A 24,473-nucleotide genomic window follows, 5' to 3' on the forward strand; every position below is an offset into this window, starting at 1 on the left:
CCCACCAGGAGTCAGCACGACCCAGCAGTGCCCGCCACGAGCCAGCAAGACCCCAGTAGTGCCCGCCATGAGCCAGCACGACCCAGCAGTGCCCGCCACGAGCCAGCAAGACCACAGTAGTGCCCGCCACAATTCAGCACGACCCAGCAGTGCCCACCACGAGCTAGCACGACCCAGCAGTGCCCGCCACGAGCCAGCAAGACCCCAGTAGTGCCCGCCACGAGCCAGCACGACCCAGCAGTGCCCGCCACGAGCCAGCACGACCCAGCAGTGCCAGCCACGGGCCAGCACGACCGAGCAGTGCCAGCAACGAGCCAGCACGACCCAGCAGTGCCCGCCACGAACCAGCACGACCCCGCAGTGCCCGCCAAGAGCCAGCAAGACCACAGTAGTGCCCGCCATGAGCCAGCACGACCCAGCAGTGCCCGCCACGAGCCAGCAAGACCCCAGTAATGCCCGCCACGAGCCAGCACGACCCAGCAGTGCCCGCGACGAGCCAGCACGACCCAGCAGTGCCCACCACGAGCCAGCACGACCCAGCAGTGCCCGCCACGAGCCAGCAAGATCCCAGTAGTGCCCACCACGAGCCAGCACGACCCAGCAGTGCCCGCCACGAGCCAGCACGAGCAAGCAGTGCCCGCCACGAGACAGCACGACCCAGCAGTGCCCGCCACGAGCCAGCACGACCCAGCAGTGCCCACCACGTGCTAGCACGACCCCAGTAGTGCCCGCCACGAGCCAGCACGACCCAGCACTGCCCGCCACGAGCCAGCACGACCCCGCAGTGCCCGCCACAAGCCAGCAAGACCCCAGTAGTGCTCGCCACGAGCCAGCACGACCCAGCAGTGCCCGCCAGGAGTCAGCACGACCCAGCAGTGCCCGCCACGAGCCAGCAAGACCACAGTAGTGCCCGCCACAATTCAGCACGACCCAGCAGTGCCCACCACGAGCTAGCACGACCCAGCAGTGCCCGCCACGAGCCAGCAAGACCCCAGTAGTGCTCGCCACGAGCCAGCACAACCCAGCAGTGCCCGCCACGAGCCAGCACGACCCAGCAGTGCCCGCCACTGGCCAGCACGACCGAGCAGTGCCCGCAACGAGCCAGCACGACCCAGCAGTGCCCGCCACGAGCCAGCACGATCCCTGTAGTGTCCGCCACGAGCCAGCAAGACCCCAGTAGTGCCCACCACGAGCCAGCACGACCCAGCAGTGCCCGCCACGAGCCAGCACGACCAAGCAGTGCCCGCCACGAGACAGCACGACCCAGCAGTGCCCACCACGAGCCAGCACGACCCAGTAGTGCCCACCACGTGCTAGCACGACCCCAGTAGTGCCCGCCACGAGCCAGCACGACCCAGCAGTGCCCGCCACGAGCCAGCACGACCCCGCAGTGCCCGCCACAAGCCAGCAAGACCACAGTAGTGCCCGCCACGAGCCAGCACGACCCAGCAGTGCCCGCCAGGAGCCAGCACGACCCAGCAGTGCCCGCCACGAGCCAGCAAGACCCCAGTAGTGCCCGCCATGAGCCAGCACGACCCAGCAGCGCCCGCCACAAGCCACCACGACCCAGCATTGCCCGCCACGAGCCAGCACGACCCAGCAGTGCCCGCCACGAGCCAGCAAGACCACAGTAGTGCCCGCCACGATTCAGCACGACCCAGCAGTGCCCACCACGAGCCAGCACGACCCAGCAGTGCCCGCCACGAGCCAGCAAGACCCCAGTAGTGCCCGCCATGAGCCAGCACGACCCAGCAGCGCCCGCCACAAGCCACCACGACCCAGCATTGCCCGCCACGAGCCAGCACGACCCAGCAGTGCCCGCCACGAGCCAGCAAGACCACAGTAGTGCCCGCCACGATTCAGCACGACCCAGCAGTGCCCACCACGAGCTAGCACGACCCAGCAGTGCCCGCCACGAGCCAGCAAGACTCCAGTAGTGCCCGCCACGAGCCAGCACGACTCAGCAGTGCCCGCCACGAACCAGCACGACCCCGCAGTGCCCGCCACGAGCCAGCAAGACCACAGTAGTGCCCGCCACGAGCCAGCACGAACCAGCAGTGCCCGCCACGAGCCAGCACGACCCAGCAGTGCCCGCCACGAGCCAGCAAGACCCCAGTAGTGCCCGCCATGAGCCTGCACGACCCAGCAGTGCCCGCCACGAGCCACCACGACCCAGCATTGCCCGCCACGAGCCAGCACGACCCAGCAGTGCCCGCCACGGGTCAGCAAGACCACAGTAGTGCCCGCCACGATTCAGCACGACCCAGCAGTGCCCAGCACGAGCTAGCACGACCCAGCAGTGCCCACCACGAGCCAGCAAGACCTCAGTAGTGCCCGCCACGAGCCAGCACGACCCAGCAGTGCCCGCCAGGAGCAAGCACGACCCAGCAGTGCCCGCCACGAGCCAGCACGACCAAGCAGTGCCCGCCACGAGACAGCACGACCCAGCAGTGCCCGCCACGAGCCAGCACGACCCAGCAGTGCCCACCACGTGCTAGCACGACCCCAGTAGTGCCCGCCACGAGCCATCGCGACCCAGCAGTGCCCGCCACGAGCCAGCACGACCCCGCAGTGCCCGCCACAAGCCAGCAAGACCCCAGTAGTGCCCGCCACGAGCCAGCAGGACCCAGCAGTGCCCGCCAGGAGCCAGCACGACCCAGCAGTGCCCGCCACGAGCCAGCAAGACCCCAGTAGTGCCCGCCATGAGCCTGCACGACCCAGCAGTGCCCGCCACGAGCCACCTCGACCCAGCATTGCCCGCCACCAGCCAGCACGACCCAGCAGTGCCCGCCACGAGCCAGCAAGACCACAGTAGTGCCCGCCACGACTCAGCACGACCCAGCAGTGCCCGGCACGAGCTAGCATGACCCAGCAGTGCCCACCACGAGCCAGCAAGACCCCAGTAGTGCCCGCCACGAGCCAGCACGACCCAGCAGTGCCCGCCAGGAGCAAGCACGACCCAGCAGTGCCCGCCACGAGCCAGCACGACCAAGCAGTGCCCGCCACGAGACAGCACGACCCAGCAGTGCCCGCCACGTGCTAGCACCACCACAGTAGTGCCCGCCACGAGCCAGCACGACCCAGCAGTGCCCGCCACGAGCCAGCACGACCCCGCAGTGCCCGCCACAAGCCAGCAAGACCGCAGTAGTGCCCGCCACGAGCCAGCACGACCCAGCAGTGCCCGCCAGGAGCAAGCACGACCCAGCAGTGCCCGCCACGAGCCAGCAAGACCCCAGTAGTGCCCGCCATGAGCCAGCACGACCCAGCAGTGCCCGCCACGAGCCAGCACGACCCAGCATTGCCCGCCACGAGCCAGCAAGACCCCAGTAGTGCCCGCCACGAGACAGCACGACTCAGCAGTGCCCGCCACGACCCAGCACGACCCAGCAGTGCCCGCCACGAGCCAGCACGACCCAGCAGTGCCCGTCACGAGCCAGCACTATCCCTGTAGTGTCTGCCACGAGCCAGCTCGATCCCAGTAGTGTCAGCCACGAGCCAGCTTGACCCAGCAGTGCCCGTCACGAACCAGCATGACCCCGCAGTGCCCGCCACGAGCCAGCAAGACCACAGTAGTGCCCGCCATGAGCCAGCACGACCCAACAGTGCCCGCCACGAGCCAGCAAGACCCCAGTAGTGCCCGCCACGAGCCAGCACGACCCAGCATTGCCCGCGACGAGCCAGCACGACCCAGCAGTGCCCACCACGAGCCAGCACGACCCAGCAGTGCCCGCCACGAGCCAGCAAGACCCCAGTAGTGCCCACCACGAGCCAGCACGACCCAGCAGTGCCCGCCACGAGCCAGCACGACCAAGCAGTGCCCGCCACGAGACAGCACGACTCCAGTAGTGCCCGCCACGAGCCAGCAAGACCCCAGTAGTGCCCGCCATAAGCCTGCACGACCCAGCAGTGCCCGCCACGAGCCACCACGACCCAGCATTGCCCGCCACGAGCCAGCACGACCCAGCAGTGCCCGCCACGAGCCAGCAAGACCACAGTAGTGCCCGCCACGATTCAGCATGACCCAGCAGTGCCCGCCACGTGCTAGCACCACCACAGTAGTGCCCGCCACGAGCCAGCACGACCCAGCAGTGCCCGCCACGAGCCAGCACGACCCCGCAGTGCTCGCCACAAGCCAGCAAGACCGCAGTAGTGCCCGCCACGAGCCAGCACGACCCAGCAGTGCCCGCCACGAGCCAGCAAGACCCCAGTAGTGCCCGCCACGAGACAGCACGACTCAGCAGTGCCCGCCACGACCCAGCACGACCCAGCAGTGCCCGCCACGAGCCAGCACGACCCAGCAGTGCCCGTCACGAGCCAGCACGACGCAACAGTGCCCGCCACGAGCCAGCAAGACCCCAGTAGTGCCCGCCACGAGCCAGCACGACCCAGCATTGCCCGCGACGAGCCAGCGCGACCCAGCAGTGCCCACCACGAGCCAGCACGACCCAGCAGTGCCCGCCACGAGCCAGCAAGACACCAGTAGTGCCCACCACGAGCCAGCACGACCCAGCAGTGCCCGCCACGAGCCAGCACGACCAAGCAGTGCCCGCCACGAGACAGCACGACCCAGCAGTGCCCGCCACGAGCCAGCACGACCCAGCAGTGCCCATCACGTGCTAGCACGACTCCAGTAGTGCCCGCCACGAGCCATCACGACCCAGCAGTGCCCGCCACGAGCCAGCACGACCCCAGTAGTGCCCGCCACGGGCCAGCACGACCCAGCAGTGCCCGCCAGAAGCCAGCACGACCAAGCAGTGCCCGCCACGAGCCAGCAAGACCCCAGTAGTGCCCGCCATAAGCCTGCACGACCCAGCAGTGCCCGCCACGAGCCACCACGACCCAGCATTGCCCGCCACGAGCCAGCACGACCCAGCAGTGCCCGCCACGAGCCAGCAAGACCACAGTAGTGCCCGCCACGATTCAGCATGACCCAGCAGTGCCCAGCACGAGCTAGCACGACCCAGCAGTGCCCACCACGAGCCAGCAAGACCCCAGTAGTGCCCGCCACGAGCCAGCACGACCCAGCAGTGCCCGCCAGGAGCAAGCACGACCCAGCAGTGCCCGCCACGAGCCAGCACGACCAAGCAGTGCCCGCCACAAGACAGCACGACCCAGCAGTGCCCGCCAGGAGCCAGCACGACCCAGCAGTGCCCACCACGTGCTAGCACGAACCCAGTAGTGCCCGCCACGAGCCAGCACGACCCAGCAGTGCCCGCCACGAGCCAGCACGACCCCGCAGTGCCCGCCACAAGCCAGCAAGACCTCAGTAGTGCCCGCCACGAGCCAGCACGACCCAGCAGTGCCCGCCAGGAGCAAGCACGACCCAGCAGTGCCCGCCACGAGCCAGCAAGACCACAGTAGTGCCTGCCACGAGCCAGCACGACCCAGCAGTTCCCGCCACGAGCCAGCAAGACCCCAGTAGTGCCCGCCACGAGCCAGCACGACCCAGCAGTGCCCGCCACGAGCCAGCACGACCCAGCAGTGCCCTATAAGAGCCAGCACGATCCATTAGTTCCAAGCCCGTCCTAGAAGTGCCCGCCACGAGCCAGCTGCCCTCGAAGGTCACATAAGTGCCCCCCAAGGTCGCCCAGAGTGCCTCCAAAGTCAACAAAGTGCCCTGCAAGGTCACACAAAGAGCCCCCCAAGGTCTCAAAAGTGCCCCCCAAGGTCACCCAAGTTGACCACACCTGACTCCAAAGTCACACAAAGTGCCCCATAAGGTCACCAAAGTGCCCCTCAAGCTCATCCAAGTTGACCACATCTGGCCCCCAACGTCACACAAGGTGCCCCCCAAGGTCACGCAGAGTGCCCACCAAAGTCACCAAAGTGCCCCCCCCCAAGGTCATCAAAGTGCCCCCAAGGTCACCCAAGTTGACCACACCTGACACCAAGGTCGCCAAAGTGCCCTCTAAAGGTCGATTAAATTGGTCAAAATAGCCCCCCAATAGTCACTCCATCAACCCCAAAGGTCACCAAAATTGGACCACCAAACCGTATTTTGTGACACCGAAAACCATTAGAGTGGATTTTGAAAGCTCCTTCACACTCAACCACTTTACACAAACGGCTGCTCATTACTAAGTTTGAGAAAGTGAGGACAAAGTTGTCAAAAAAAATTAAAAGCTGAAGTACTCGTTTACGTCATGACGCAATCTGAAAGCACTCAAGGGGTAGAACCTCTCGAAGAAGTGGAAGAACTCACGTCGATGAAAGTTGAAATTATGCAAACCGTCAAACAGCACGAGATCACAAAGAGACAGCTTCGGTCGAGAGCAAGCAGTCGCTCATCAGTACACAGCCACATATCAACCGCTTCCAAAGCTGAAGGTAGAAAAGAGAATAGAAATAATGATAATCAGCACAACAAAATAGTTCGGTTTGGGCACACTTTTGATGCAGCCCAGAACCAAGAAAAAATTGAAGACCAGCCAAATAATTTTGTCAGCTCGACCAACAGCGTACTTTACGAGCTGAGAAATAGAAACATTCGAAGAGTTGTATCATCCAATGAGGAAAAGCAAAACAAGGATCAAAACCCAACCAAACCAGACAAAACGTCACAACTAGATCAACCCGGAGTTTCTGATTTTTTTCAGCTTCAAGGATCAGGCGATCATAATATCAAAAAAGAAAATAAAAAATCTTTAGTCTCTAGCCACCAGATAACTACGCCGACAAGTCAATATCATCCATTCGACGCCTATAGGAAAGCTAACGAGGCTAATTTTGGGCCCTCATACTATCAGTCAATTTTCCGTGCTGATCAACAACAGAAAAATCATTCTCCATTGAGACAAGAAGACCCTAACAGACAGTTGGACAAAAATGTTGAAAATAGACCAATTTTGATCATTTCCTTGGATCATTCGCCTACAAGTAGCGCTATGCCACAAACAACAAACGAAGCCTCAGGTCCTCTAATTTATAGCCCTAGTCTTCAACTAACAGGAAGATGCGTTCGCAATGCAAACAGCCTACTGCCGAATCAACAAAACACCATAAGGAATTCTGAGAATGAAATAGTGAACATTAACACCAACAGCTATCAAGCGTTCTCAAACACCAACCCTATTGGGACAAATCAAGTCGAATCCAGCAATGAAATGCTGGCTCCCCCTTTAACAACCAATCGACCGTATTTCATTGGGAGCGAAGAAACAGGCAACATGAATCCAACAAACACTTCTCCACTAAGTAATAACAGCTATCAGAAAACAGATCGGCCTCACATTGCACAAGCTAACGGATCAACAGCTGCCACGGAAATTTTTAGTTTGCCAGTTGAAACAAAAAAAGGCTTCGATACAAACCGCAACAAATATGTTGCCCCTGGAGCCATGCCAGATCAACAAAATGTTCTCACCAATAACTTCCAAAACACAACGCTTGGTCGTGAACACTTTTATAACACGACTGACGCAGGAAGAAATCCTGAAAACCTCGTTGAACAACAAGGTAACTACGCTACAACCCAACCAGCCCTCAATGGTTACTACGCGTATCCAGGCGAATATCAGAACTACCAGAACCACAATCAACACCAGCCCTCCTTTCGAAATAACCACCGCTTGGTCAAGCTCCCAGACATTCGCGTAAATAAGTTTGACGGAGATCCTCTGAAACGGAATGAGTGGTTTAGTTTGTTTTCATCAATAATCCACAACAATCGCGACATCTCGGACATTGAAAGAATGAGCTACCTGCAGTCCCTAGTCATTGGTTCAGCAAAAGAGGCCGTATCTGGATACTTGTGCAACCCAGATTTTTATCACGAAGCGTTGTCGGAACTGGAACGCCGCTTTGGAAACCCGCAGCACGTCGTATCAGCCTTAACCAAAGAACTAGAGCTCTGGCAACAACCACAAGGAAGCGATCACGCGACGTTGATCAGCTATGCGTCCTTTCTACGCAAACTGGTTCAAACTTTCAACGCCCATGGATTCTACGCCAATTTGAAGTCAACATACTTAGTTCGGATAGCACGGGATAAATTACCATGGTCTTTGAAAATGAAGTGGAGCGAACACCTTGTGGATATCAATAGTACCTTCCCAGGAATAAAAGACCTCTCAAATTGGATGGTTAGACAAGCTAGAGCTTGTGAACAGCTACAGGAGTCCGTATCACTTCAAAATCAACCGAATGATAACGGAAAACAAACAAATTTTAGTCGGCGAGACAAAACTAACCACCACAATGGAAATAACAACCACCAATCCAAGTTCTTTAATCAAAACATAAGCATCAACAACAAAAGATATGGCAACAGAAACTCGAACACGAACGGTTGTTTCAGAAAAGGAATCGAGCCAGTCAACAATAATAGTCACAATAACGTGCGACGAGACAATATAGGAGGAACATCACAGTTTAAGAACAACAGCGGAAGTACTACCTCGAACAACAACCAAATTTCCGAAAGACATTCTTGCAACACTCAGCAAACTAAGAGCAGGAAATGCCCAGTAGATCAAGGCGACCACTACATTGTAAAATGTTCCAAATTTTTGCAGATGTCACCATCTGAGCAAAATTCGGAAGTGAAGAAAAATCTGCTCTGCTACAACTGTCTAAGTCACAATCACAATGCAAAAAATTGCCCATCAAAAGGATTATGTAGACAATGCTCACGCAAGCATCATTCAATGCTACACGATAAAAACTATAGCCCTAATCAGAAAACAAACCTCACACAACACGAATTGCCCCTTTGTGAATCGTTCGAAGATATAAATAGCAGAACAAAACCGCCAAGTTATACACCTGTCTTCCCGAGGAGAATCCAAAATCAATTGCCAATGATACCCATCAAACCATTCGGACGCAACGAGCACTTCGAGTGCTACGCGCTATTAGACAACTGCAGCGCGATCTTATATGCTTTCGATCCAATGATTACCAAATTGAATGCACCAAAAACAAGCTCGGAAACGACTCTGAACGTCTCAACAGCTTTTGGCAACTCTTCTATGGAAGCAAAGCTAGTACAGCTTGACATCGGGTTTTTCCGGAGACAACGACAATTGTTCCGTCTAAACTACGTTTACTCAATAAAAAAATTGGCACTTCGACGACGCGCCCGTGACACAGTTAAATGAGGTATGCAGCAAGTACCCACACGTACAACACATCAACTCTCCGCAATAGGAAAACAACAAAATCCAAGTCCTGCTTGGAATTGATGCAACACAGTACATACTCGAGCGAGAGTTCTTGCAGGGTCCTGAAAACACCCCGTTTGCCATTCGCAGTCTACTTGGATGGACCAAAACAGGCCCCATTAAATTTGACAATGACAAACCCGAAAGAACAAACTTTCTGTCAGATAGTTTTGAGGCTTTTGAAAGGAAAATGACTTTTTCAACAGAAGATGATGAAGACCCTTTAACCGAATCCGTGACCAGTTTCTGGAAAACTGACACATCTGGAACGGAAAATGAAGACGAAATTTCCCTTTCCAAGAACGACCAAAGGGCAGTAGAAATACTTAACAACACAGTGAGACATACAGGAGAAAGATCTGAAATCGGTCTCCTCTGGAGAGAAAAAGTTACCCTTGAAAACAATTACCCCGTAGCAAAAGCTCAAGTCCAATGCCTTGACAAAAAACTCAAGAAAGACAAAGCCTTGAAAGATATGTATCAGAAAATACTCGACACTGACCTTGAAAAAGGATATGTCAAATCAGTGACTTTCAGTGACACTACACCCGATCGCGTCTGGTAACTACCACACCATCCTGTTACCAACCCCAATAAACCAGGAAAGGTGCGCCGTGTCTCAAACGCTGCATCAACATTCAAAGGAAATTCACTGAATTACAATCTTCTCACAGGATCCCACTTACTAAACAATCTTGTCGGGTTCTTACTTCGATTTAGAGAAAAACCTGTTGCTTTCACGGCTAATATTGAAGCCATGTTTATGCAAGTCAGCATTATAGAAACAGATCAACCCTCCATGAGAATTCTGTTGCCAACTGAGCGAAGTATAAAACAGTTCCAGTACACCCGCCCAATCTTCGGCGCTCGATGCTCGCCACCAACAGCACTTTTTGTTCTTCAAAAAACTGCTATCGATTTCTCACCAAACCAGGCCGTTAAGGATTTAGTCTACAACAGTTTTTATATGGACGACTTTAAACACTCGTTCGAGACAATTCAAAAGGCTAAAGATAACACAGCTCTGCTTAAGAAAACGCTTTCGAAAGGCGGGTTCAATTTGACAAAAATTGTCTCAAACGAAAGATCCGCTATACAAGATTTTGACGACAGCGACGAAAACGACAAAAATTGTCATCGAGTGCTTGGATTTCACTGCAATAAGTCAGCTGACAGATTTTTCCACAAAAAACCATCAAAGTTTGACAACAACAGTAACAGCTACTCAATCAGGAAACTTCTGTTGCTAATCAACTGTCTTTTTGATCCGTTAGGCATTATAGCCCCGCTAGTAATTACACTCTGAAAGTAAAACGGATTCTGATCCAAAAATGGATTGACAAATATCAATCTGCACCACCTATTGAATTTCCTTGCTGCATAAATCCCAAATCAACAACAAATGAACTACATGAACTCCATATATTCAGCGTCGACTCACAACTAGCTTATGGAGCTCTAGCTTATATCAGAACTTCTTCAAAAAATGACGTTTCATGCTCGTTTCTCATAAGGAAAGCCAAGGTTGCTCCAATCAAGCAGCTCAGTATTCCTAAAATGGATCTCCAGGCCGCAGTTCTTGGAACCTGCTTAGCTAGGTTCGTTAAAACCCACCAAAATTTTTTGTTCAAGGAATCCGTTTTTTTGGTGTGACAGCACAGCAGTCCTAGCGTGGATTAAGAGCACGGACAAGCTTAAAGTTTACGTGTCCAACAGTGTGCGCGAAATTCAAGACAACTCATCATCTGATAGCTGGTATCACATCAGTGGCAAGAATAACCCAGGCGATCACGTATCTCGCGGTATTGATCCAGTTGAGCTGCCAAAACTTTGCCCATTTCCACCCTCGTTTTTGTTTGAACCAAAAGACAGCTGGAACAAGATACTCAGCGCGGAGAAAACAAACGTCACAACTATACAACAACCAGTAAAAGCAATTATTGACGTCGAGAGATTCTCGAAGTGGACCAAGCTACTCAAAGCAACCGCACAAGTCTTTCGTTTCCTGGACATAATTAAAACCAAGCAAAAAAGAGCTCTCAACTGTACGGATATTGAAAAATCGAGAGATCATCTGTTCAAAGCGTCACAACAGACCTCTTTCGGTACTTCAATCTGCTTACTGAACCAGAAGAAATCTCTTCCAACGAAAGACAAACTTCTACAGCTTTCCCCGTTTCTCCAATACAACATTTTGCGTGTTGGCGGCAGAACCAAAAGGAGTACATTGTGTTACAACACGGAACACCCAATTATTCTAAACGCAAAAGAGTTCATTACCCGACTCTTTCTAATAAAATGCCACGAAATCGGTATGCATTTTGGAACTGAATATGTGAAGAACTATGTGCAACAAAACTTTTATGTGTTTGGTCTTCGAGACGCCCTCCGCAGTATCACCTACAGGTGCTTTGATTGCAGACGATTCAAAGGCCAAGGACTTCAACCACCTATGGCGGATCTACCCGACGTCAGATTTCCACACGACCAGTCTCCTGTAGTTTTTACAAACGTTGGAATTGACTATATTGGCCCCTTTACTATTATTCAGCGGAAAAAAGAAGAAAAAGCCTATATCTGCCTCTTCAATTGTCTAGTCACACGAGCTGTGCACTTGGAAGTGACAGAAGACCTAACGACAACCACTTGCATGACGGCCATCCGAAGATCTATCGCCAGACGCAGACAACCTCGACTCTTCCTCAGTGACAATTGTAGCAACTTTATGGGAGCCAGAAAACAGATACGAAGAAAACCCCTCAAACTTGACCATGATTTCATTAGACAGAAACTGATGAACGAGTCCGTCGAATGGCTTCTAAACCCTCCTTCTGCTCCTCATTTCGGTGGGGTGTGGGAGAGGCTCGTACAAATTGTAAAATGAGCTCTTCTCTTGAATGTCGGATCTGCGAAGTTGACATGGGACGTCTTCTCCACCATTGTTATCGAAACAGAGAGTCTTGTCAATGGGAGACCTTTAACACACGTTAGAAGTGACATCGAGGACGAGGACCCGTTGACACCCAACCACTTTCTGATCGGTAGAGCGTTTCCCAATGTCCCAGCGTGTGTCTTCAAAGAGACTCCCACAATCCAGACGAAGACGTGGACCCAAGTGCGACAACGACTCCAAGCAATCTGGAAAAGACTTCTAAAAGAGTACATTCCAACCCTGAACACAAGGAAGAAGCGGTTAAAGCCTGATGCCAAGTTGGAAGTGAATGACGTTGTTTGGGTTTTGGAAAAATGGACCCCAAGAGGAATTTGGCCCCTAGGACGCGTGACAAGGACGTTCACCGGCCCCGACAAAACAGCTAGGTCATGTGAAGTAAAAACTGCTTTAGGCTTCTTAACCCGACCAGCTGTTAAACTTGCACATGTTTTCCCCAAAACAGCCCCGGCAGGATAGGTAGGCCCCGAGAATGTTATCGATGTGATAATTCTTAAGTATATTTTGCCGCCTAAATGTTGTAAACTTGATTTCTTCGACAAGTTTGAATCATAATCATCGAAAACAAGCTAATCGAAGGTGCACGTGGCGAAACAAAAGAAATGATTGAATAAAGAAATTGAAACAAGGATCCTATTTTTGAAACAACAAAACCCAAGGAATTGAAGAAGAAAGACGACAACGGCAACTCCCCCGACCGGGACCAGACGGCCATTGTCAGATGGTTTACGACAACTTCTCTTTTTCTTCTTCAGTTACCTCTACCGCTCAGCAATTGAAATGGTGTACGCGACGTTGATATTTATTTGCTTTGTTGTCAGCTTTTCAGGAAATTGTGGGTAAATTTTGATTTATCTCGGGACACAGTTCATCAAGTTTAAACTTTAAAAACATTCAGTATGAGAACGTCAATAATGTGCCCCAAAGCAATGCCCAAAATAAGTCTAATACTTGAGGACTTGATTTTTCAAAGTTTTCGTCTCCAATATCTAATTTTAACAGAGCCGCTCTTTTAGAGCCTCTTTCTTCATTTCATAAAAAAATTGCACTTCTGACCTAACTATTAGAATTTAAGAATTTCACATTTGGTCAATTTCTCTTCCCTTCGTTCTTCCCTTGTTTCAATTCCAGTGTAGGTCTGTTGCGGATATTTTTCGGGCAATCTGCCGGCTAGGTCTCGAAATTGAGGCAAACATTTTGATTGATCAAAGTTGGCTAGGATGAAGAAGGAAAAGAAGCCAAGAATATTGAGTGAAGTTTTGTTGAAAAAGATTTGACGAATATCAGTAGCGGTTTTTCTCTGAAATGGCTCAATATGGCATCCTTTATCCCTAAAGTTTCCTCTGTTGGGTGATATTCTGAACTGCTTGGTTTTCAAGTTTACAAAATTATAGTTTTAGTTAAATAGTTAGTATCAAACTCATAGTTAAGCTATCGGTTGAAATTCTAGGAATTTGAGTATGTGAAAACACGTGAGCGGCAAATAAGAGAAAAGAAGAACACTAAGTGGCTGCGTGAACAGATTGAGGAAGAAAAAGTGATGCGAAGTAAACTGGAAGCTAGGAAAAAGCATTTGGAGTCCAATTTGAACTACGTCAAAGAGAGCTTTAAATACAGCGAAGAGGTCAGAAAGAAACAGCTATCAGGTTAACTTAGTGGATCTCTGCTTTTGCAACGTTTAAGGCAGTTGAGAACTTTTTATGCTAGTTATAAAATATCTCAAGATGTCTTGCTCCGAGCCCACTGTGACGTCCGAGAATGTAAAGTACCCCGTTGATATCAGTAGAAAATTTTCAGGTGACCTGAAAAGAATTGTTACCAGTTTTAGACCAAGGTTTTCAATTATTTCATATATTTTTCTATTAATGAGAGAGTTGGTGTGTTTAGACAATCGGAACGTAGTGCTGCCTCAGATTCAAAAGCAAACAAAGCGACTGCTCTATAAAAACGAATTCAGGTCATCTATCGTGGAGGAACAGAAACAGGTAAATCATCCGGGCGTAGGTGGAAACAAAATGATTGGAAAATTTATTGTAGGGGTTAGAGTACCCTCCCTGACAAAAATTCAAGGTCTGTGTTGCACTTTTTGTCGCCATATCTTGAATAATAAGCCAGCTTGATTGACTGATTCATAAGCCCGCAATATTGCTTCAAAAGTCCATAAAGACGCATTAATATGTTTCACAGTCCCGCTAATAAATGGACTCGCTGCAACGAATCACAAATCGTTGCAGCAATTTTTTGAACAACAGATGTTCTTGTAATACAGTTCATTTTTGCTTCAATTCAGTGAGTTAATCTCAGAAAAATTCTTAGCTTAACATATCAGTGTATACCGCAATGTTTGATATCAAATATACCGTCATGTTTGTAATAAAAATAAAAAATCAATTTTGTTGATTTTTATTAGGGCTTTTAAAAATTTCCCAGTCAATTAAGGAAAAAGATATTTTTTGTTCCTGTCTTTCCTGGGTTGACAAAAAATTTTAATAATACAACTTTCAAAAGATGGAAGGTTGACTTCATAAATCAAAAAAATTTTAAAATATTGATAAAACTGAAACTTGGTTTTTTTCTTGAGATCTCATGAGCTTCTTGAACCACATGGGAAAAAAATTCGAGGGTTTTTCCTGCAGAATAAGAAAAATGGCTAGTTGTTCCGACCCTCTTGAGGGGGGAGGAACTATATACTCAAATGGGTTTTTTTTGTTCCGTGAATTTTCGCCGCTCGATATATTCATCGTAGAGAGTTGAGACTGGTATCATTAGAAAGCTCGTCCAGCGTAGAATATGGAATTAAAAAGATTGTTTTAATTTTCGTTTTCTACAGGGAGTTATCGAGGTTTAAACTTCTGAGAAAAGAGGAGTGAATTCACGTTGTTTTTATTCACATTTTCCGGAATTTTTGCCTAAATTTTCGTCAATTTTGCTAAAATTTGTTACAATTTTTAAGAATAGTGTCATTGATGTTATTTTTGAAGACGAACAAGCATTGTTGCTTGTTTTGATTTAATTTTTTTGATCAAAAAATCTGGATAAACATTTCAAAATTTAGCCTTTTTCATCAAAAACAGCACGAAATAAGCTACTTTAGTCCACTTTGATTAAATTTGCCGACAGTACACCCCCGAACAACACCCATACAATCTTTGTAGACTCAGAGGGGGGCTATTTCTATTTCAGAGTCCGCTGAGAGTGCTCTGTAGTTAAAACTTTGCCGGTTTTTGCTAACTTTACTCGTTGATTATCAAAAATGCATAATTTATTTTGAGTTTTCAATTAACAAATTATCTATATCTACAACATTCGAAAAATCAATTGTTCCTAAGGGACAATAAGTATTAGCAGGGCTAGTTTTAGGCCATCCTTGGACTGTTACAATCCAAAAAAAAATCAGGTTGTATTCAGTCGGTCTTTTTTTAAAAAAAAAACAGATTTTTTTAAATAACAAAGAACAGAACATATCAAATCAAAGCTCAGGAGTGATAGGTCCAACCAATTCGCTTGATAAGCAGCTCCAAGCTAATGCATTTAGTTCTTAATTGAAAGTTTATGGTCGTTTCTTTTTTTAAAAATAATTGACTTTTCAATAAATAATGGCTTAATTAACTTGTCCTATATTTTTTTCTTAATTTGTTCAACTTCCAGCTTAGTGTCAGCAGAGAAAGACTGCTTCTTCTTTCTACTGTTACTCTTTCTACTTTAACATTTATTCTCGGTTGCAGTTTTAAGCCTGAAGTTATTGTTTTCTGGCTTTGATACTACAAGATTTCAGATTTTTCACGTTTTCTAATTTTGTCACATTATCACATTATTGACAGTTCTCATGTCATCTTATTAGCATTCAAAATAAAGCACAATTGAACAAATTAAAATCCTGAAAGATATACATCATCGTTTTAGGGGCCTCGAAGCCTCTTTCTTGAAGAAATCAATTGAATTTTTTAATTTTGTCTCTAACTGTCATTTATACTTTGTCGTTTCGGTCGTATAAAAATTCCTGTATAGCGATAGCTTTCATTGGCTTTTCATGGAAGAATAGAAGAACCGATATTTTGATATTAGTAGATAGCTGATGGCTTTCATGACATCGAAAACAATCGTTTTCCAAAATTAAAAAAAAAACTTTTTAACTTCGCAATTTTGTTCTTTGTTTCTTTTTGTTACCTAATCTCGTTAGATAATTACAGGTCAAATATAACATTATGGGTGTCAAGGGAATAAAAGGGATTGCTGTCCCAAAATCTTTTTTTTAAAGAATTTGTTATGATCTTACTGGCTTCGACACCAGTTTTTCATAAAAAAAAGTAAATTAATTTGGTTTTTGTCATATTTGACGTTCTTTTGTAGATGCAAGAAATATTCTGGATAATAACAGGTCTCGAGGGCTTCCTTTTCATGAATAAACGACCCTATCTAAATAGCTCTTTTTGTAATAAATGCCTTTCATGACCTTGAATGTAATTTTGTTTCGAAAAAAAAATTAAAAGTATTACATACTTTAGCCCAGACAAAACAGCTAGGTCATGAGAAGTAAAAACTGCTTTAGGCTTCTTAACCCGACCAGCTGTTAAACTTGCACATGTTTTCCCCAAAACACCCCCGGCAGGATAGGTAGGCCCCGAGAATGTTATCGATGTGATAATTCTTAAGTATATTTTGCCGCCTAAATGTTGTAAACTTGATTTCTTCGACAAGTTTGAATCATAATCATCGAAAACAAGCTAATCGAAGGTGCACGTGGCGAAACAAAAGAAATGATTGAATAAAGAAATTGAAACAAGGATCCTATTTTTGAAACAACAAAACCCAAGGAATTGAAGAAGAAAGACGACAACGGCAACTCCCCCGACCGGGACCAGACGGCCATTGTCAGATGGTTTACGACAATTTCTCTTTTTCTTCTTCAGTTACCTCTACCGCTCAGCAATTGAAATGGTGTACGCGACGTTGATATTTATTCTCTTTGTTGTCAGCTTTTCAGGAAATTGTGGGTAAATTTTGACCTATCTCGGGACTCAGTTCATCAAGTTTAAACTTAAAAACATTCAGTATGAGAACGTCAATAATGTGCCCCAAAGCAATGCCCAAAATAAGTCTAATACTTGAGGACTTGATTTTTCAAAGTTTTCGTCTCCAATATCTAATTTTAACAGAGCCGCTCTTATAGAGCCTCTTTCTTCATTTCATAAAAAAATTGCACTTCTAATCTAACTATTAGAATTTAAGAATTTCACATTTGGTCAATTTCTCTTCCCTTCGTTCTTCCCTTGTTTCAATTCCAGTGTAGGTCTGTTGCGGATATTTTTCGGGCAATCTGCCGGCTAGGTCTCGAAATTGAGGCAAACATTTTGATTGATCGAATTTGGCTAGGATGAAGAAGGAAAAGAAGCCAAGAATATGGAGTGAAGTTTTGTTGAAAAAGATTTGACGAATATCAGTAGCGGTTTTTCTCTGAAATGGCTCAATATGGCATCCTTTATCCCTAAAGTTTCCTCTGTTGGGTGATATTCTGAACTGCTTGGTTTTTAAGTTTACAAAATTATAGTTTTAGTTAAATAGTTAGTATCAAACTCATAGTTAAGCTATCGGTTGAAATTCTAGGAATTGGAGTTTGTGAAAACACGTGAGCGGCACATAAGAGAAAAGAAGAACGCTAAGTGGCTGCGTGAACAGATTGAGGAAGAAAAAGTGATGCGAAGTAAACTGGAAGCTAGGAAAAAGCATTTGGAGTACAATTTGAACTACGTCAAAGAGAGCTTTAAATACAGCGAAGAGGTCAGAAAGAAACAGCTATCAGGTTAATTTAGTGGATCTCTGCTTTTGCAACGTTTAAGGCAGTTGAGAACTTTTTATGCTAGTTACAAAATATCTCAAGATGTCTTGCTCCGAGCCCACTGTGACGTCCGAGAATGTAAAGTACCCCGTTGATATCAGTAGAAAATTTTCAGGTGACCTGAAAAGAATTGTTACCAGTTTTAGACCAAGGTTTTCAATTATTTCATATATTTTTCTATTAATGAGAGAGTTGGTGTGTTTAGACAATCGGAACGTAGTGCTGCCTCAGATTCAAAAGCAAACAAAGCGACTGCTCTATAAAAACGAATTCAGGTCATCTATCGTGGAGGAACAGAAACAGGTAAATCATCCGGGCGTAGGTGGAAGCAAAATGATTGGAAAATTTATTGTAGGGGTTAGAGTACCCTCCCTGACAAAAATTCAAGGTCTGTGTTGCACTTTTTGTCGCCATATCTTGAATAATAAGCCAGCTTGATTGACTGATTCATAAGCCCGCAATATTGCATCAAAAGTCCATAAAGACGCATTAATATGTTTCACAGTCCCGCTAATAAATGGACTCGCTGCAACGAATCACAAATCGTTGCAGCAATTTTTTGAACAACAGATGTTCTTGTAATACAGTTCATTTTTGCTTCAATTCAGTGAGTTAATCTCAGAAAAATTCTTAGCTTAACATATCAGTGTATACCGCAATGTTTGATATCAAATATACCGTCATGTTTGTAATAAAAATATAAAATCAATTTTGTTGATTTTTATTAGGGCTTTTAAAAATTTCCCAGTCAATTAAGGAAAAAGATATTTTTTGTTCCTGTCTTTCCTGGGTTGACAAAAAATTTTAATAATACAACTTTCAAAAGATGGAAGGTTGACTTCATAAATCAAAAAAATTTTAAAATATTGATAAAACTGAAACTTGGTTTTTTTCTTGAGATCTCATGAGCTTCTTAAACCACATGGGAAAAAACTTCGAGGGTTTTTCTTGCAGAATAAGAAAAATGGCTAGTTGTTCCGACCCTCTTGAGGGGGGAGGAACTATATACTCAAATGGTTTTTTTTGTTCCGTGAATTTTCGCCGCTCGATATATTCATCGTAGAGAGTTGAGACTGGTATCATTAGAAAGCTCGTCCAGCGTAGAATATGGAATTAAAAAGATTGTTTTAATTTTCGTTTTCTACAGGGAGTTATCGAGGTTTATACTTCTGAGAAAAGAAGAGTGAATTCACGTTGTTTTTATTCACATTTTCCGGAATTTTTGCCTAAATTTTCGTCAATTTTGATAAAATTTGTTACAATTTTTAATAATAGTGTCATTGATTTTATTTTTGAAGACGAACAAGCATTGTTGCTTGCTTTGATTTAATTTTTTTGATCAAAAAATCTGGATAAGCGTTTCAAAATTTAGCCTTTTTCATCAAAAACAGCACGAAATAAGCTACTTTAGTCCACTTTGATTAAATTTGCCGACAGTACACCCCCAAACAACACCCATACAATCTTTGTAGACTCAGAGGGGGGCTATTTCTATTTCAGAGTCCGCTGAGAGTGCACTGTAATTAAAACTTTGCCGTTTTTTGCTAACTTTACTCGTTGATTAACAAAAATGCAGAATTTATTTTGAGTTTTCAATTAACAAATTATCTATATCTACAAATCAATTGTTCCTAAGGGACAATAAGTATTAGCAGGGCTAGTTTTAGGCCATTCTTGGACTGTTACAATCCAAAAAAAATCAGGTTGTAATCAGTCGGTCTTTTTAAAAAAAAAACAGATTTTTTTTTAAATAATAAAGAACAGAACATATCAAATCAAAGCTCAGGAGTGATAGGTCCAACCAATTCGCTTGATAAGCAGCTCCAAGCTAATGCATTTAGTTCTTAATTGAAAGTTTATGGTCGTTTCTTTTTTTAAAAATAATTGACTTTTCAATAAATAATGGCTTAATTAACTTGTCCTATATTTTTTTCTTAATTTGTTCAACTTCCAGCTTAGTGTCAGCAGAGAAAGACTGCTTCTTCTTTCTACTGTTACTCTTTCTACTTTAACATTTATTCTCGGTTGCAGTTTTAAGCCTGAAGTTATTGTTTTCTGGCTTTGATACTACAAGATTTCAGATTTTTCACGTTTTCTAATTTTGTCACATTATCACATTATTGACAGTTCTCATGTCATCTTATTAGCATTCAAAATAAAGCACAATTGAACAAATTAAAATCCTGAAAGATATACATCATCGTTTTAACGGCCTCGACGCCTCTTTCTTGAAGAAATCAATTGAATTTTTTAATTTTGTCTCTAACTGTCATTTATACTTTGTCGTTTCGGTCGTATGAAATTTCCTGTATAGCGATAACTTTCATTGGCTTTTCATGGAAAAATAGAAGAACCGATATTTGGATATTAGTAGATAGCTGATGGCTTTCATGACATCGAAAACAATCGTTTTCCAAAATTAAAAAAAAAAAACTTTTTAACTTCGCAATTTTGTTCTTTGTTTCTTTTGTTACCTAATCTCGTTAGATAATTACAGGTAAAATATAACAATATGGGTGTCAAGGGAATAAAAGGGATTGCTGTCCCAAAATCTTTTTTTAAAGAGTTTGTTATGATCTTACTGGCTTCGACACCAGTTTTTCACAAAAAAAAAGTAAATTAATTTGGTTTTTGTCATATTTGACGTTCTTTTGTAGATGCAAGAAATATTCTGGATAATAACAGGTCTCAAGGGCTTCCTTTTCATGAATAAACGACCCTATCTAAATAGCTCTTTTTGTAATAAATGCCTTTCATGACCTTGAATGTAATTTTGTTTCGAAAAAAAAATTAAAAGTATTACATACTTTAGCACTTCTTTTTTTGTCTACTTGTTACCTAGTCTTACTAATGAATGGCCACGTACTACATTATAACTGTTTGAAGAAGGCGCAATCAAATATATTTTGAGTGCCAACGTTTGGCTTGTCGGTTTTGACAGCGTTTTCTGGCAAGTTTCAATTGAAACTTTGTTTGTTCTTTGTTGTTCTTTTTAGCCGCTTTAAAAAATGAATAAGGACAGGTCCTCATGCCCTTCTATAGAAGCAGTGGTAATCGTAAATTGGTGGTAACATTAATTGATTCCTAATGGTATTTATTACTTTGAAGTTAACTGTTTCAAAAAAAATTAATTTTTTTTTACTTTACTGTTTTTGTTCTTTTTTGTATAATTGTTACCAAACCTTTTTATGGACTGGTCGCATATGTTTTCTGGTGATTTATAAGTTATTTTTGTTTAGTTTTAGGTTTAACTGGCGTTATGTTGACTTTGTTATTAAATATAGTTTTTAAGAGGGACATAAATTTTTTGATGTATTTAATGTTTGTTGTTGTTGTTTGATTTTGCTGTTCGTCTTGACTCGCTTTCTTAATGTTGACATATTGCAGCAAAATAATGCATCAATTTTTACTCCACTTGCTTTGGAGTTATTTGCTTTGGAGGCTATCTTATCGTTCATACAAAATTTTTTGAAAAAGACTTGGGCTTTTTTGGGATTCGCAAAAAATAATCTTTGGGTTTTTCTATCTGTTCCTCATTTGGTAGACAATTATGCCAAAATTGTGGATGAGCGGGGTCGGAACTTTATGTGCCATCGCACATTACCGAGCCGCCTTGTTTCAGTGGATTGTTAATTTGTTGCAAAGATTCAATCTAAAAAAAATCTCACTGATAGCATCTGATTGAAATTGATGACTATGACTTTTCCAAAGAAGGATTCACAGATTCGTTTCTTGAGGCTTTAGTATAATTGAAGGACAGAATCTGTGATTTCCATAAAAGTTGTAAACATATGGTCTCTCAGTTCTATCCGGAAAAAATTTCTGTAGAGCGTTTAGTGACTACAACTTTGCAACTTTCACATTAATACCAGATCCCTAAAAAATATTGGGTTTTTTACTTATTCATTATTTTGCAATAATTTTACAGCTCATTGTTTTCGCACTTTTCCAGATTAATTTACGAAATTCATTTTTTAAAACTTCAATGAAATTTTTATGAGTACAAGTTTTCGTAGACAGCATTACACCGAGTTTTAATTTTATGGCTTTTTGATTTATGAGTTCGACCCGGGTTAGTTTTTGATCAGGTTTATGCAAATTTTCACCACAACTTAATTAGATACTACCTTTCACCTATGCTGCAGAAAAGAGTTGAAATGTTATAACTGCGCAAAAGAAATTCAAGACAGTTTGAACGTGTGTCCAAGTTGCGCAAGTTATCACATTCTAGATGTAGTTTTGCAGCATGGTCGTTAGTTTTTTGACTCTCTGGTCAGTTTAGTCAATGTTGTCCAAAAACTGCAGTTTTCTCTTTAATTTACTAAAAATGAGCGCCCAATTTAGAACCTTGTTAAGCTCAATCTATACTATATTGCATGACGTAAAGGCCAAATGAGAGAATTATTTAAAGTTGATCTATAAAATGCAAAGACGGAATCTTTCTCAGTAATAACAGAACCCCTTTTCTAAATATTTTGCTTGATTTCAAAAACAATTAAATGAAGAACTTCATTGTTTTATGAATGCACCAAAAAAGCTATATTGATAGACTACAGATCCGTCTACCTTATTTTCAGTCTGACTTCTCTGACCATAGTCGGACAATTAGAAACTGCATAGGTTATGGAATCAGATTTGCGCTTTTTAAAAATCTTACCAATCGAATCATTTTTTATCCTTAAATTTACAATTTTGTACAGTTTCTCAACAAAAACAAAAATTTTAGGACCTTTTGACTACAATTACTGTCTGAGCAATTGATCATAACAATTTTCCTCTCTATCATAACTTTCATTACACTTTTCCGTGATAAGTGCGTTTTTGGTCAATGCGGTTTTCGTTTCACAGTGGCGAACGAACCGATGAACTTATGAACCGAATCAGGAACTGAATCAAGAAAAAAGGCTGGTGATCAAAACATTGATGAGCCGTTTGAGAAGTATGGAAATTTGGCTGATGAAACGCGAAACACGCGATCGCCTAAAACAGTGTGCTAATGCAAGTACCGCTTATTCTGAATCGGCCAAAAATCGAACATATTAACTAGTGCACTAAACTTTTTAATGAAAAGATGAATGCATTCGCAGGAGGTAAAAATTTAAAAGTTGCGCACGTGTAAGACATCATGAAAACATTGTCAAGCTATGGTAGTTTGAGTCGTGATGATTTGCATTTTCATTGCAAATAACGTGTACCCTTTTTCTCAAAAACTGTCTGCTTTGTCAGTGTCTCCCACAACAAAAACTTTAGTAGCTGGATATGATAACCAACGTAATCCAGGTCAATACTGAAAACGGCGCAATCATTGAAGACAGAGTTACTGTTATTTGGGAGGTCAATATACGTCGAGAAAAATGTTTTGCTAATTCTTCATGGTTCCATTTGTCTTGTTTCTTTTTTATTGTTTCAAAAAGAAGATTCAGATTCCCGTTATTTTTCTGCTCGTTTTATGCGTAATCACATCAAAAAATTGGGTATTTACTGCTATACTAATGAATTCCACGAAAATGTCATCGTGTAAGTCTTATGCAAAAAAGAAGATAATTTTTTCCTGCTCCCAACGAAACTTTTTTACAAGATGTTTGTCTTTAGATTTTGTTTTTTTTCGTGTCAGATGAGTCAGATCTAAACACAAGATCACCTCTAAGTTACAAAAAAATTATCACGTTAATGAGAAAAAAACAGTCAAGTGAACTTTTTACTTCAAAATATTCAAAGCTTGCGGACAAAAGTTAATCCTGGAGATTTTTCTCTCGGATCTGGATGATAAATGAAATGTGGTTCGAGAGTCTCAGAAACCTGGTTGAAATCAAGTAACGACTTTCCGTTTTGGTTGATAAACTCTTAAGACCTAATGTCTTTCAGATGCGACCGACGTACTGATCTGCAAGACAAAAATAAAGCTGGTGGTATTCTTTTCATGGTTCCCAAAAACTTTCAATTGGAAGTGCGAAATGATCTAGGAGTAGTTTCGAAAGTTTTGTCGTAGAGAGTAAAATTAACTGTGAGACTGGGTTTTCAGTTTTGGCTTATTATCCAAAAAACGGAGAATTTGGTTTTTGAGGAACTAGCCCTTGTTTTAGATAGAACAGCACTTGAAAATAAAAAATTGTTCAGAAGACGATAACCTCAATTACTTTAATTGCAAAAAAAGAAGGGTACCAGAGACACTGATCCTGCAGTATTTTTTTTTAATTCGAATACAGTTTTAGCAACAAAAGAAAAATCAAGGACCAAGTCGCTAATAAGTTATGTTCTTTTCAAAAATTGAAAGAGTTCACGACACTAGATTCTATTCTCAAAAATGAGCACTTAGCCTCGCTTACCTTAATTGGCGGAACCGTTAAAAAGAGGAAAGAACCTATCGAAATTGTGCAAGATAGAGCATAGTACTCTAAAAATGCTTTATAGACGTTGGAACGATAAATTGGAGAAAAATTCGCACGTCAGAAAATGCTGAAGTCATGTACCAAAATTTTATTCAGCATTGGAAAAGTTAATTATAAAACATGCTCCACAGCAGACA

At 44.5% G+C, this 24,473-nt stretch overlaps 1 protein-coding gene across 3 annotated transcripts in view; it reads left to right on the forward strand.

Annotated features, from left to right (window-relative positions):
• Positions 1-24,473, forward strand: part of LOC142337024 (uncharacterized) — a 175,348-nt gene that overhangs the window by 83,172 nt on the left and 67,703 nt on the right. For all 3 annotated transcript variants that reach the window (XM_075386056.1, XM_075386057.1, XM_075386058.1), the window contains exons 11-12: positions 17,716-17,911; positions 18,153-18,250. In XM_075386056.1, the coding sequence (XP_075242171.1) occupies positions 17,716-17,911; positions 18,153-18,250 (294 nt within the window). The remainder of the gene's footprint in view (positions 1-17,715; positions 17,912-18,152; positions 18,251-24,473) is intronic.

Source organism: Convolutriloba macropyga, chromosome 3 (assembly GCF_964194025.1).
Source record: "Convolutriloba macropyga chromosome 3, txConMacr16.3, whole genome shotgun sequence".
In the NCBI taxonomy this organism is placed as follows: Eukaryota; Metazoa; Xenacoelomorpha; order Acoela; family Convolutidae; genus Convolutriloba; species Convolutriloba macropyga.